Source organism: Tachyglossus aculeatus, chromosome X2, assembly GCF_015852505.1.
Source record: "Tachyglossus aculeatus isolate mTacAcu1 chromosome X2, mTacAcu1.pri, whole genome shotgun sequence".
Lineage (NCBI taxonomy): Eukaryota > Metazoa > Chordata > Mammalia > Monotremata > Tachyglossidae > Tachyglossus > Tachyglossus aculeatus.
The window spans coordinates 2,310,756-2,326,000 of NC_052100.1; the positions used below are offsets into that span (position 1 = coordinate 2,310,756).

General features: G+C 53.3%; 1 protein-coding gene across 1 annotated transcript; it reads left to right on the forward strand.

Annotated features, from left to right (window-relative positions):
- Nucleotides 1–878: 878 nt before the first annotated feature.
- On the forward strand, nt 879–14,512 carry LOC119949555 (histidine--tRNA ligase, cytoplasmic). Its single transcript, XM_038771420.1, has 13 exons — nt 879–968; nt 2,750–2,839; nt 7,749–7,868; nt 8,421–8,516; nt 10,307–10,432; nt 10,943–11,050; nt 11,571–11,669; nt 11,777–11,870; nt 12,041–12,168; nt 12,296–12,538; nt 12,791–12,907; nt 13,085–13,231; nt 14,057–14,512. Exons 1-13 carry the CDS (start codon nt 879–881, stop codon nt 14,126–14,128), a joined length of 1,530 nt encoding a protein of 509 aa, XP_038627348.1. The 3' UTR covers nt 14,129–14,512.
- Nucleotides 14,513–15,245: the final 733 nt, after the last annotated feature.

Genomic DNA, 15,245 nt, shown 5'->3' on the forward strand with positions numbered 1-15,245 from the left:
GGCTCACGGTCCTCATCCCCATTCTACAGATGAGGTAACTGAGGCACAGAGAAGTGAAGCGCCTGGCCCCAAGTCCCACGGCTGACAGTTGGCAGAGCCGGGATTCGAACCCAAGACCTCTGACTCCAAAGCCCGGGCTCTTTCCACCGAGCCACGTCGCTTCTCTATCATATTGTACATATTTATTACTCTATTCACTTTACTTGTACATATCTATTCTATTTATTTTATTTTGTTAGTATGTTTGGCTTTGTTCTCTGTCTCCCCCTTTTAGACTGTGAGCCCGCTGTTGGGCTCAAGCGTTTAGTCCAGTGCTCTGCACACAGTAAGCGCTCAATAAATACGATTGATTGATTGACTGTTGGGTAGGGCCTGTCTCTATGTTGCCAACCTGGACTTCCCAAGCGCTCAGTACAGTGCTCTGCACACAGTAAGCGCTCCATAAAGACGATTGATTGATTCTCTATCAGTTTACCGCTCTGTGCCTCGGTGACCCCATCTGTAAAACGGGGACAGAGACTGTGAGCCCCACGTGGGACAGGGGCTGTGTCCAACACGGTCGGCTTGTGTCTTCCCCGGCGCTTAGCACAGTGTTTGGCACATAGTACATTCCATTTTTAAAAAAAGAGTAAAGGGGAGGGAACACGAAGCAGTTTGCGGGGATTGTGGGGGTGTAGACAAGGGTGTCCCGACCCCGGGTCCCGCCTTACCCCGCCTCGGGCCTCGGGCCTCGGGCCGGGCCGGGCCGGGCCTCCGCCGCGCGCCCGGGGAAACGAGACGACCGGAAGCGGCCGCCGTGGGCCGGCCGGGGCCGCTCTGCCCCCGGCTCGCTGGCCGGAAGTCCTCCGGGCGCCGGAGCGGGGGGTGGCGGGCCGGCCATGGCGGAGCGCGGGTCGCTGGAGGAGGCGGTGCGGCAGCAGGGGGAGCGGGTGCGGGGCCTCAAGGCGAACAAGGCGGACGCGCCACAGGTAAGGGGCCCGCCCGGGGAGGACGAAACACACACACACACACACACACACACACACACACCCCGATACCCACACCACCGCCGCCTTCCTCCCCAGCCCCTTTTCACACCCCCAGTCCCCTCTTTCCCCAGCCCCTTTTCACACCCCCAGTCCCCCCTCTTTCCCCAGCCCCTTTTCACACCCCCATTCCCCTCTTTCCCCAGCCCCTTTTCACCCCCCCCATCCCCTCTCCCCCATCCCCTTTTCACTCTCCAGGCCCCTCTTCACCCCCCTAGTCCCCTCTTTCCCTAGCCCCTTTTCACACCCCCATTCCCCTCTTTCCCCAGCCCCTTTCCACACCCCTATTCCCCTCTTTCCCCAGCCCCTTTTCACCCTCCCGTCCCCCCCCCTCCCCCAGCCCCTTTTCACCCTCCAGGCCCCTTTTCACACCCCCATTCCCCCCTTTCCCCAGCCCCTTTTCACACCCCCAGTCCCCTCTTTCCCCAGCCCCTTTTCACACCCCTAATCCCCAGCCCCTCTTCACACCCCCATTCCCCTCTCCCCCAGCTCCTTTCCACACCCCCATTCCCCTCTTTCCCCAGACCCTTTTCACACCCCCATTCCCCTCTCCCCCAGCCCCTTTTCACACCCCTATTCCCCTCTTTCCCCAGCCCCTTTTCACCCCCCCCCGTCCCCCCCCCCTCCCCTCTCCCCCAGCCCCTTTTCACCCTCCAGGCCCCTTTTCACACCCCCATTCCCCTCTCCCCCAGCCCCTTTTCACACCCCTATTCCCCTCTTTCCCCAGCCCCTTTTCACCCCCCCCCCGTCCCCTCTTCCCCAGCCCCTTTTCACCCCCCCCCCGTCCCCCCCCCCTCCCCTCTCCCCCAGCCCCTTTTCACCCTCCAGGCCCCTTTTCACACCCCCATTCCCCTCTTTCCCCAGCCCCTTTTCACACCCCCAGTCCCCTCTTTCCCCAGCCCCCTTTCACACCCCCATTCCCCTCTCCCCCAGCTCCTTTTCACACCCTCTTCTGCCCAGTTTTTTTACACCCCATTATTCTTTCACACACCCCTTTCTCCTCTCCCAGACCTTCTTTACCCCCTTCCTCCCGCCCCTTTTTCACACCCCCATTCCCCTCTCCTCATCCCTCTAGACTGTGAGCCCGTTGTTGGGTGGGGGTTGTTGGGTGGGGACCGTCTCTATATGTCGTCAACTTGTACTTCCCAAGCGCTTAGTACAGTGCTCTGCACACAGTAAGTGCTCAATAAATACGATTGAATTAATGAATGAATCCCTCCCTTTTTCACACCCCCATTCCCCTTCCCCAGCCTTCCTCTCCTCCCACCTTCCCTCCCCTTTCTAACACCCCAGTTCTCCTCCCCTCAGTCCTTTCACATCCCTATTCTCCTCCCCTTCACACCCCCCCACCCCCGCCCTCCCTGCCCATTTTCCCACCCCCATTCTCCTCCCTCTTATTCAGGTCACACTCTCATCCTCTCCCATCTCCTCCCTCTCCACCCATTCTTTTTTCACATCCTTTTTCTCCCCCTCGCCTTTGTCTCCCCCCTTCCCCAGTCTCTCTTCCCAACATCCTTCCTCCTTCCCTAGCCCTTTATAACACTGCCATTCTCCCCTTATCATACCCCTGTTCTCCTCCCTCGGCGCCTTTTTCACATCCCTACTCACTCCTCCCTCCTTCCAGTCCTTACTCGCATCCCATTCTCCTCCCCACCGTCTCCCCCAACACGGGTTCAGTGAAAAAGTCCCGGTTTCCCCAGTGTTGCCTCTCTCTCTCTTTTCAGATCGAGGAACAAGTGGCAAAGCTCCTGGAGCTGAAGGCTAAGCTGGGCCCCGATGAAGGGAAGCAGAAGTTTGTTCTCAAAACCCCCAAGGTAAATCCGGCATCACCTCTTCCCCTGTCAGCTGAGTCAGAAACAGTCATATGAGGGCAACCATCTCTGAATCCTCCAAATGTCCTGAGGCCCGAGAATCCCCCATGAAGAGCAGGGCCAATGGACTGAGGGTGTGACAGAAAACATCTTGCTTCTTTTAGCCTTTTTCTTTTAAGAAACTCAGTCTTCCTTCCCATATCTTACTACTCAGTCAGTCAGTTATCGGGGTGAGACAATGATGCTTTCAGTGCTTGGGTTCAGCAGAGGAGGAGTCAGTAAGCATGCACAGCAACCGCTCCTGATCAAGCAGTCAGTCGTACTTATTGAGCACTTACCTGTGTGTAGAGCACTGTATTAAGTGCTTGGGATAACAGGCACATTCCCTGCGCACAATGAGCTCACGGGGGGGAGGCAGACATAAATATAATTAAACAGATTTTGGTTATGTACATAAGTGTTATAGGGGTTTGGGTGGGGGGGATTAAGGGGAGCAAATCTGGGTGACCCGCAGAAAGGAGTGGGAGAAAAGGAAATGAGGGCTTAGTCAGGGAAGGTGGGGAGAGTAATTGTGAGATATGAAGAGGGAGCTTGTTCCAGGCTGGAGGCAGGAAGGTGGCCCTATTTATTTATTTTATTTACTTCTATTTATTTTATTTAGTGTGTTTGGTTTTGTTCTCTGTCTCCCCCTTTTAGACTGTGAGCCCACTGTTGGGTAGGGACTGTCTCTATATGTTGCCAACTTGTACTTCCTAAGCGCTTAGTACAGTGCTCTGCACACAGTAAGCGCTCAATAAATACGATTGCTGATGATGATGATGGCCCCCAACGGCTTCTGGTTTCTCTGTCTTCTCAGGCAGGTTTTTCCCTGCTTGTGTGCTTCCCCATTTCTGAGCCTTCCTGCCTGTCTCCTCTATGGGATCTCCGGTAATCAGGAGGGACAGCAATGGGTCATAGCCCTAGGACTTTTCCCCTGCCGCTTTCTTTGTTGGAGGCGGCATACATTTCTGGTGGGGTGAGACTAGGACTATGGAGAGCTGACATTCATCAAGGCTTGTCCAGGGGGTTAAGTCCCTGGCATAGTAAGAGGAATCGAGTAAGTGCATTGAAAGAGGAAGAAGCATCTTGAGGGTTTTGGGCCCCTGGTTAAAAATAAAAGTAGAAATAATAGAATATTCGTTAAACATTTATGATGTGCTAGAAGTAATCCCTGTTCCACAGGGGGATGAGATAAAGTGCTTGGGATAACAAAGTTCAATTGCATAATAACAATACTAACAGTATTAAGTACTTACTAGGTGTCAAGCACTGTTTTAAGCATTGGGGTAGATCCAAGTTAATCACATTGTTCACAGTCCACAAGGGAGAACCGGTATTGAATCCCCATTTTACAGATGAGGAATATGAGGACAGAGAAGTGAAGTGACTTGCCCGAGGTCACACTGCAGATTAGAACCCAGGTCCCCTGAATCAATCAATCAATCAATCGTATTTATTGAGCGCTTACTGTGTGCAGAGCACTGTACTAAGCGCTTGGGAAGTACAAGTTGGCAGCATATAGAGACAGTCCCTACCCAACAGTGGGCTCACAGTCTAAAAGGGGGAGACAGAGAACAAAACCAAACATACTAACAAAATAAAATAAATGGAATAGATATGTACAAGTAAAATAAATAAATAAATAGAGTAATAAATGTGTACAAACATATATACATATACACAGAATCCAGTAACTGACTAGAAAGTGGGAATAGTAATAGCTCTTTTGTGTGTATGTAGATGTGTGTGTTTGTTCTGGTGCTTTGTCTTTATTCAACCACCTCCCAGCGTTGGAAAGTCAGCCACCCCCTACTCGCCTCAAGCCCTCTAATCCTTTATTGTATTCCTCTCCAGCATTTAGTACAGTGCTTTGCTAGGCACTTAAATGAATTCAATTGAATGAATGGTTGGAAGTCTGGGATCAGTGGATGAAAGGGGGATCAGGGGAGTGCCTAGGGATAGGGAAAGTGTGTGGTGTATATATGTATATATGTGTGTACATATTTATTATTCTATTTATTTATTTAACTTGTACATATCTATTCTATTTATTTTATTTTGTTAATATGTTTGGTTTTGTTCTCTGTCTCCCCCTTCTAGACTGGTCCCTAACCCTAGTCTAGACCAGTCTAGTCCCTACTGTTGGGTAGGGACTGTCTCTATGTGTTGCCAACTTGTACTTCCCAAGCGCTTAGTACAGTGCTCTGCACACAGTAAGCGCTCAATAAATACGATTGATTGATTGATTGATTGGTGAGGGTATGTGCTGGCCTGGAGCTAGGAGAGGCTGTTTGGTTATGTGGAAATATGTTGTGTATATGGTGGAAGGGGAGCATTTGGGCATGTAACAAATGCCACAATAATCACCAAAATATAGTTGAGTTCCTGTCCTGTGAGGCATTTTTACAGTCGCTTTGCCTTGTGTCGGGAGCATCAGCCTGATTCTTTGTGGATTCACAATAACTTGGGATGGTATGAGCCAGTTTCATTCATTCAAGCGTATTTATTGAGCACTTACTGCCTGCAGAGCACTGTACTAAGCGCTTGGGAGAGTACAATAACTAACAGACACATTCCCCACCCCACAATGAGCTTTGTGTCAGCAGCACTCAGAGTAAACACTAATAAATTGTATTGATTTGATTGATTGAAACATAGAAGAATCAGCAAATAGGTTTCCAAGACTGTCAGAGTGACCATAACCCTTAGAACCTTAGAGTCTCTTGATAATGTAAAAAAAGTCCATGATCTTTTTGGTGGCATGATCACAGATGATGTGTGTAAATAACACCAGGCCAGCTGTCATTTATATTAGATGTCGACAGTCCACAATCAATCATTGGTAGTTATTGAGCGCTTACTATGTTCAGAGCACTGTACTAAGCGCTTGGGGGAGTATAATATAATAATAATACACTCTGAGAACTCAGGGCTTGTGCGCTCTAAGAACACCTCCCTCTATCACCACATCCAGTTATCGTAGACTTTTTGCCAAAATATGCCTCGTGGGACTGAGGCCAATTTATTTATGTAATTTATTAATACTAATGTTGTCCCCCCCCATAGACTGTAAGCTTGTTACGGGCAGGGAATGTTTCCATTTATTATTTTGTACTCTCCCCAAGTGCTCAGTACAGTGCTGTGCACACAGTAAGTGCTCAGTAAATACAATTGAATGAATAAATGCAAGGAGTGGACACTCACAGCTTCCAACCCATTGCATGTGGTCAGAGGAACAGTCCCCAACAGAAGGGAAATGACTTGCCCAACGTCCCACCGCAAGTGTGTGGAAGAGCCGGGATTAGAACCCAGTTCTTCCAACTCCCCAGATCGCACTCTTTCCACTGGGCTATATCGTGATCAATTTGCTTATGCTGTAGCTTAAAAAGTGCAAAAGTCATAGTGAAATTCTGTCATTTTCTATTCAGATGCATCGATAGCAGGTCTCGTTTTTCAAAATGCTTTTTCCAAAAGTTTTTTATAAAATTAAGAGTAACGATAATTGAACATATTTGCACCTGTTTTGTAGGTGAGTTCCCCGGTGGTGAGGTGGGAGGGGGTCAGCCCTGCTTGCCCTGGTCTCTAGAAATCTTTAGGATTTGGGGTGTTTCATGTGGATTTAAAAGCCAAGTTTTACTTCCCAACTCTGGGAGTGGTGGGGCAGTCAGTTTGGCCCCTCTTGGAAGAAGTGCAGGAAGAAAATAAGCATTGTTCTCATTGTTTAGTGGAACCTCGATAGCAGGCCTCGTTTTTCAAAATGCTCTTTCAGAAAGTTTTTTATAAAATTAAGAATAACGATAATTGAACATATCTGCACCTGCTTTGTAGGTGAGTTCCCCGGTGGTGAGGTGGGAGGGGGTCAGCCCCGCTTGCCCTGGTCTCTAGAAATCTTTAGGATTTGGGGTGTTTCATGTGGATTTAAAAGCCAAGTTTTACTTCCCAACTCTGGGAGTGGTGGGGCAGTCAATTTGGCCCCTCTTGGAAGAAGTGCAGGAAGAAAATAAGCATTGTTCTCATTGTTTAGTGGAACCGGCCCCAGGCACTGAATTAAAGTCCTGGGAAATAGCTGGGGCCTGGTGAGCGCTCAGCCTCACCTTTGATCTCTGCCTCCCTTGGAGGGGTCTGTAGTGCTCAGCAACTCCCCTTCCCCTCCAATCAATCAACCAATCGTATTTATTGAGCGCTTACTGTGTGCAGAGCGCTGTACTAAGCGCTTGGGAAGTACAAGTTGGCAACAGTGCTTAGCTGAGCTTTGTCAGAGTTTGTCTTGAGCTGAGCTCTGCTCATGTGGCACTTCCCCACTCTGAGTCGTGTGGCCCAGTGGAAAGAGCTGCGGCCTGGGATTCACCTACCTCTTTTTCACATGGGGATCCAATACCTCTTCTCCCTCCCACTTAGACTGTGAGTCCCATGTGGATTAAGAACCGTGTTCGATTCGATCATCCTTGAATCTACCTCAGTGCTTGGCACACAGAAAGCGCTTAATCAGTACCACCACCGTTGTTATTAGGTGGCTGGGTGGGAGACTTCAATACCAGAATTACTCTAAAATCATCCTTACCCCCCTCTAATGCTCCTGTTCCGTGGCTCAGTGGAAAGAGCCCCGGGCTTTGGAGTCAGAGGTCATGGGTTCGAATGCCGACTCCGCCACATGTCTGCTGTGTGATCTTGGGCAAGTCACTTAACTTCTCTGGGCCTCAGTTACCTCATCTGTAAAATGGGGATTAAGACTGTGAGCCCCACGTGGGACAACCTGATCACCCTGTATCCTCCCCAGCGCTTAGAACGGTGCTTTGCACATAGTAAGCGCTTAACAATGCCAATTATTATTATTATTATTATTATTATTATTCCTCCCTGCCTCTGGCTTTAGGGTACAAGAGACTACAGCCCCCGGCAGATGGCTGTCCGGGAGAAGGTCTTCGACGCCATCATCAGCTGCTTCAAGCGTCACGGTGCCGAAGTGATCGACACCCCTGTGTTCGAGCTGAAGGTAAGGGCTGCTCAGGGCGGGAGAGGGTTCATCATCATCCATCAGTCAACATCAGAGGATCTGGGCTGTGACTCTGGGTGTGGTCATCATCATAATCAATCATTGATATTTATTGAGTGCTTATGTGCAGCTTGGGAGGGTACAACACAGCAAAGTTGGTAAACCAGTTCCCTGTCCGCCGGGGTTTACAGACTAAAGGGGGAGGTGGCTATTAAATTATGTAAATTATGTAAAGTAAGTGCCGTGGGGCTGAGGGTGGCGTGAATATCAAATGCTTAATGGTGCAGAAGGGAGAGGGAGTAGAGGAAATGAGGGTTTAATCAGGGACACCAACTCTTTTGGTTTATATTGAGAAGGAGCGGGGCCTACAGGAAAGGCCTGTGAATCAGAGGACCTAGGTTCTAATCCCAGCCCTGCCACATGTCCAGTACAGTTGGGCATGATCCCTGCCCTCGAGGGGGTTCCAATCTTAGATGGGAGGTTAGGCAGCTCAATTCCCCCACCACCCAGGTTCATCATAAACGCTTCGGTCCGTTCCTCTCCTCTCCACAGGAAACTCTGACGGGAAAGTACGGCGAGGACTCCAAACTCATCTACGACCTGAAGGATCAGGGTGGAGAGCTCCTGGCCCTTCGCTACGACCTGACTGTATCCTTCCAGCTAGCTTTAGATGCCCAGGGCTCCTCTTCACTTCCTGCAGGACCGGGAGTTGATAATAATAATAACAACAGCGGTATTTGTTAAGCACTTACTTTGTGCCAGGCATAGTACTAAACACTAGGGTATATACAGGATAATCGGGCTAGACGCGTCTTCCCATCTCGTCTGCTGTGTGGCCTTGGGCAAGTCACAAAACTTCTCCGAGCCTCAGTTTCCTCATCTGTAAAACGGGGATTAAGACTATAAGCCCTTTGTGGGACAGGGGGTATTTTGTATCTACCCCAGCACTTAGAACAGTGCCTGGCACATAGTATGCGCTCAAGTATACCGTAATTGTTATTATTGGTGGGGGTGGCTGACCCCTGAGGGGATGGGGGAGGGAGGAAGGACTCAGTGACTGAACTCTCCCTGAACCCAGAACTGAGAAGAGGCACCGTCTCCCACCCCAACTGCATACGCTGAGAGAGACTCACCTCTGAATAGCAAGCCATCAGTGGCACTTCTTGAGCACTCACCGAGTGCAGAACACTGTACTAAGCGCTTGGGCGAATACAACATAAGAGAGTCTCGATACCTGCCCACAGGAGCTAGCAGTCTAGAGCAGGGATCAAATAGTTCTTTCGGGTCTCCCTCAGGGGCTGGAGGAGGGGTCGTCTCTCCGGACACAAATCTCTGTTCCAATTTTTTAGGTGTGAGGAGGCAACAGGGTTTAGTGGAAAAAGCAAGGGCTCAGAGTCAGGATCAGTCATCCGGAGCACTTACTGTGTGCAGAGCACCATACTAAGCGCTTGGGGGAATTCAGTGCAATAGAGTTGGTAGAAATGATCCCTGCCCACAAGGAGGTTACAGTCTGTAAGCTTATAGTTTACCATTTTCAGTCCTTAGGAGACTAGGAGTTTAGGGTTCTGGCTCCATCTCTGCCCCTGACCCGGTGTGTGGCCTAAGACAAGTCCTAGTGAATCTCTATAGGTCCTAGTTTCCTCAGTTATAAAATGGGGATAATAATCAGCCGGTGGCATTGAGTAACAGGAATGTTAGGAGGATAAAATGAGCTCATCGACGTGAAAGTGCTTGGGAAATGTAGAAAGTGCTATTGGTAGTACACCTTTTCAGGGGACTCACCTCCATAAGGACTTGCGTTCTAATCCTGGCTCCGCCATGTTCCTACTCTGTAACTTTGGGCAAGTCACTTAACTTCTCTGGGCCTCAGTTACCTCATCTGTAAAATGGGGATAAGAGTATGAGCCCCATGTGGGGCAGGGACTGTGTCCAACCTGACTAACTTGTATCTACCCCAGTGCTTAGAACAGGGCTTGACACATAGTAAGCGCTTCACAAGAACCATAATTATTGTTATTATCGTTGTTATCATAGTGGCTCTCCCTTTGAGAAATCAGGCAGTTCCCCTTCTTCAGGCTCCCTGGAATAGAGCAGGGCAGCCATCTCTACTGCTTTCCCCAAGCTCTCTTCAGTAATAATAATAATAATGATGGCATTTCTTAAGTGGAAGCGGGGCTGGTTGTGAAGCCTACGTGAGGCTGAAGAGATGTGGAGAAGGTGGAAGAGGATGGAGCGGGTGGGGTGGGGGACTAGGACGTCGTTGGTGGCCTATCTCCCCTCTCAGTCGCGTTGTGGGGTGGGTTCTGGGGCCTCCCTTCCCTGAGGTTTGCCAGGGCGCTTATGCCTCTGGGCGAGGACTAGTGGCTGAGGCTGCAGCTGGTGGCCACTGGGCTGGTGGCCCCTGGCCAGCGGCTCCTTCCTTAACCTTCTGCCCCCAGGTTCCCTTCGCCCGTTACTTGGCGATGAACAAAGTAACCAACATTAAGCGGTACCACATCGCCAAGGTGTATCGGCGGGACAACCCAGCCATGACACGGGGCCGCTACCGCGAGTTCTACCAGTGTGTGAGTGTGGGGGCGGACGAGAGGGAGGGAGGCTTAGGAGACCTGGGTTTCAATCCCTGCTCCCCCACTTGTCTGCTTTGTGACCGTGCGCGAGCCACTTCACTTCTCTGGGCCTCAAGTTCCTCATCTATAAAATGGGAATAAAGACTGGAAGCCCCATGTGGGACAGGGAATGGGTCCAACCGGACTCTCTTGCGTCCGCCCCGAGGCGTGGCCCCTAGAACAAGCACCGGGATCGTTATTATGGTTATTATAAAAAGGACAGATTAGGGAAGGGGTGGGTCCTTACCGAGAAGGATGACATCTCTTGGATTTCCAAGTTAGGACAGATGGAGTCGAGGAGAGGCTTGATCTTGACCACGCTGGCAAAATGGGACAGGAGGGGCGGTCACCTGAGGTCTCGGCCAGAGGCCACCAGAATGAAGCCGAGGGCTTCGAGCACCAGCGGGGGTTTTCGGTAGGTGAGAGAGGTTGATCTGAATCTTTTCCCCACCCGTCTCTGGGCCACAGGACTTCGACATCGCCGGCCAGTTTGACCCCATGATCCCCGACGCGGAGTGCCTGAAGATCGTGTGCGAGATCCTGAGCGGGCTGCAGCTGGGGGACTTCCTCATCAAGGTGTCTGCCCTCCCGTCTGCCCCGTGGGGCCCACTGGGCCTGAACTGGGGAGGTCTCCCTCCTCCCTTAGATCTCGATCGATCCGTAGTGGCAATCAGTCAATCAGTCGTATTTATTGAGCGCTTACTGTGTGCAGAGCACTGTACTAGGCGCTTGAATCGAGTGCTTTCTCGGGGCCAAGCACTGTACTAAGCACTGGGGAGTGTATACAGTGCTCAGGGAGACTCCAGCTTGCTCCCAGCAGACTTTGCAGGCTACCACTTGTCCTGGGCCCCTCTACCTGTTGGGATTCCCCATTCCTGCGGGTTGGCTTCTCCAGTCCCTGAACTCTCAGGGTGAAAGCTCCCTGTGGGAAGGGAATGTGCCTTGTGCATCTGTTGTCCTTCCCAAGCGCTTAGTATGGCGCCTCGTGTTCAGTAGTTGTCCCAGGGAGATGTGCGGATGGGGCCGTGGCCCGAGCGGGCCCGGGAGCGGGCACAGGGGCAGGCCAGGCCCTCTGACCCTCTGCCGACCACCTCAGGTGAACGACCGACGCATCCTGGACGGGATGTTTGCCGTCTGCGGCGTCCCCGGCAACAAATTCCGCACCATCTGCTCCTCGGTGGACAAGCTGGACAAGGTGAGGGCGCGTCCCTTCTGAGTCTCCCCCTCCCGGGCCTTGCCCCCAACTCCCGGGTGCCTCGGGGAGAGGCCCCGGGGACCAACCTGATGCCAGCGTCTCTGCAGATGTCCTGGGAGGACGTGAAGGGTGAGATGGTGGGAGAGAAGGACCTGGCCCCCGAGGTGGCCGACCGCATCGGAGAATACGTCCGGCTGCACGGTGAGGGGCTCGCGGCGGCGGCGGGTCGCGGGGTGCCCACACCCTCCCTCGAGTCCCCATTTTCCCACCCTCGGTGAAGCGGCCCGTTTTCACCCCCATCAGTGAGGGGTGAATCTCACCTCTTCCCCGCCGCCGTCGGGCTGATGCATCCCCTCACTCCCCGGGTGCAGGCGGGGTGTCCTTGGTGGAGCAGCTCCTACAGGATCCCCAGCTGGCACAGAACAAGCAGGCCCGGGCCGGACTGGAGGACCTCAACCTGCTGTTCGACTATCTGACCCTGCTGGGTGTGGCTGACAGGGTGAGCGGGGGCCGGGCCGGGCAAGGCCTGAGCAGGGAAAGGGCTGGTCATTTGTGGACGCGGTGGCCCGCCCGGGGCCGGGGGGACTTCTGGTCTTCCGGGACTGACGGTCTGCCGGTCCCCGCAGGTCTCCTTCGACCTGAGCCTGGCGCGGGGCCTGGATTACTACACGGGGGTCATCTACGAGGCCGTACTGGTGCAGCCCCCGGCCGCGCAGGGGGAAGAGCCGCTCGGCGTGGGCAGCGTGGCCGCCGGCGGGCGCTACGACGGGCTCGTGGGCATGTTCGACCCCAAGGGCCGCAAGGTGCCCTGCGTGGGGCTCAGCATCGGGGTCGAGCGCATCTTCACCATCGTGGAGCAGAGGATGGAGGTAGGAGGGCGGGAGCGGAGACGTCAGGGCTGTTTACTGAGTGCGTACTGAATACACACCAAACTTGTTCTTGGGAGACTATATGAGTAGACCGGTAAGCGCTCAATAAGGACGATTGATTGAATGAATGCTAGGGTTGGTTGGTGGGCTTCAGGGGCTAAGTGGGCTGCTTGGAGCAGGCCCAGAACCTGCGACCTTTTGACTTCTATTCTGGCCCCGGGGGATGGCTCTTCCCTCCGCTCCTTTCCTCAGGCCTCCGAGGAGAAGATCCGGACGACAGAGACGCAGGTGCTAGTGGCCGCGGCCCAGAAGAAACTCCTGAAGGAGCGACTCAAGCTGATTTCCGAGCTGTGGGATGCTGGGATCAAGGTATCCGGAGGCTGGGGCGCTCCAGGGTTCTCCCGGCCGGTGGCGGTGGGGGAGGCAGGTCCCTGGGGCGGAGGGCCTGGCCGCCGCCTCCACACCCAGAACCCCAGGGGTCTCGGCCGACTGCTGGGCCATCCCGCATCTCTCTCTCGGTCTCCGCTCTGCCTCCGTCCCCTCCAGGCAGAGCTGCTGTACAAGAATAACCCCAAGCTGCTGAACCAGCTTCAGTATTGCGAAGAGACGGGCATTCCGCTGGTGGCCATCGTCGGAGAGCAGGAGCTGAAGGACGGCGTGGTCAAACTGCGCACGGTGGCCAGCCGGGAGGAGGTGAGGCCGGTGGGGGGGGGTCTGGGCCCACCCTTCATCCCATCCTCCCCAACTGCTGCCAGAGGAAAGGGAGAACCGGGGCTTCGGAAGTCCTGGAACTTCCCTGGAACTCCAGGGACGGCGGTGGTGGAGTCGAGTCAGTGTTCACGCTCGGTACGGGACGGTCAGACCGGGTGCAGTCCCAGTGCCCTGCGGGGCTCACAGTTGGAAGGAGGGAACTGAGGCTCAGAGAGGCTAAGCAACTTGCCTAAGGTAACACAGCGGGCCCGTGGTGACAGAGCTGGGATTAGGACCGAGGATTCCTGCCTCCCGCCTCTGGGCCCTTTCCACTAGGCCACGATGCCTATTTAGCCTTAGTCCCTGCCCCTTCCTCCCTGTGATTTCACAAAAGTGAGAGAGGGCTCTGCTCAAATCCCCAACCATCTTTTTTCCACCTCGGTGGAGTGAAGCGGGGCGGGGGGAGGCCTTTCCCATGTGAGTATCAGGTGAGTCTGATCGGGAAGAGGAGCTAGGGAGGACCTGGGTTCTAATCCCAACCACCACTCAGGCAAGTCACTTCAGTTCCTTCAACTATCAAATGGGCATTAAGACTGCGAGCCCCCCATGGGACACGGACCGTGTCCATTCTGATTATCTTGTATCTACCCCAGTGCTCAGTACAGTGCCTGGCACTTAGCGTTTAGCAAATACCTTAAAAACTAAGGTCACAGAGCACATCCTAAGAGATAGTCATGGGAGCACAGTGCAGGCCGGTGTGGCGGGAAGGGGCTTGGAGTCAGGGGTTGGGGTTCTCAGGCTTTTTCCCTCCCCGCTTCCGCTTGCCAGGTGAACGTTCACAGGGAGAAACTCATCGAGGAAATCAGGAGGCGGACGGGACAACCCCCCTGCGTCTGCTGAATCGGGTTGGGGAACCTGGTGGCAACCACAGCCCCGCAGACGCTGACAGCAAACGAACCATCCCCGTCTCCCCCAAACGCCTCTGCCACCTGGCCTGTCCCGTTCCCAGAGTGAGGTCAGATCAGACCCATATTTATTATCAGCTTCGGTCCGGAGGGGAATGAGAAACCCCACCTCCCCTCCCAGGTGAGGAGAAACTCTGCTGCTGCTGTTGGGAAGGGGGCCGGGGCCACCATTAGCGCTTGTCATCAACCCCCTGGAGCCAATCTGTATCCCCGTTATGTATGTTTGTGAGTGGGGTGGGGCGATAAGACCCTGCACCCCTGCCTGACTCACTGAAACCAGTTTCTAATAGGTCCAATAAAAAAAAAAAAACCCGTGTCACCCATGCCTCCGTGTTACTGCTGTGCCGTTTCCCCTCCCCGACCCATCCCGGCCCCAGGTGCTACCCAACCCATGAGGAGGCCGAGTCCCAGAGGCTCAGGACCCTTTTCCTGAAGCAGCGTGGCTCAGTGGAAAGAGCCCGGGCTTTGGAGTCAGAGGTCATGGTTTCAAATCCCGGCTTCGCCAATTGTCAGCTGTGTGACTTTGGGCAAGTCACTTAACTTCTCTGCCTCAGTTCCCTCATCTGCAAAATGGGGATTAAGACTGTGAGCCCCCCCGTGGGACAACCTCCTCACCTTGTATCCCCCCAGAGCTTAGAAGAGTGCTTTGCACATAGTAAGCGCTTAACAAATACCATCATTATTATTATTATTTTCCTCCCAGAGTGGAGGAGGAGGAAGAGATGACTTGCGTCCTCTCCTTCCCCTCAGGGTGTAGAAACCTCACACCTTCTGCTTTCCTCCTCCTTCAGGCAATTGTCCTGCTTCTAATCCTGGAGAGCTCCCCAGCAGAGGGGTTGGGGGGCCGGGGAGCTGTGCCACAGCCCCCTGCTTGACTAGATTCCAGCAGAGACTGGATGGGTTCTGGGTAAGGCTAGGCCGGGACTGACCAAGGGTTGTGTATGACTTTGGGCAAGTCACTTCACTTCTCTGGGCCTCAGTCGCCTGGCCTGTCAAATGGGGATTAAGAGTGTGAGCCCCGCGTGGGACAACCTGCCGACCTTGCATCTCCC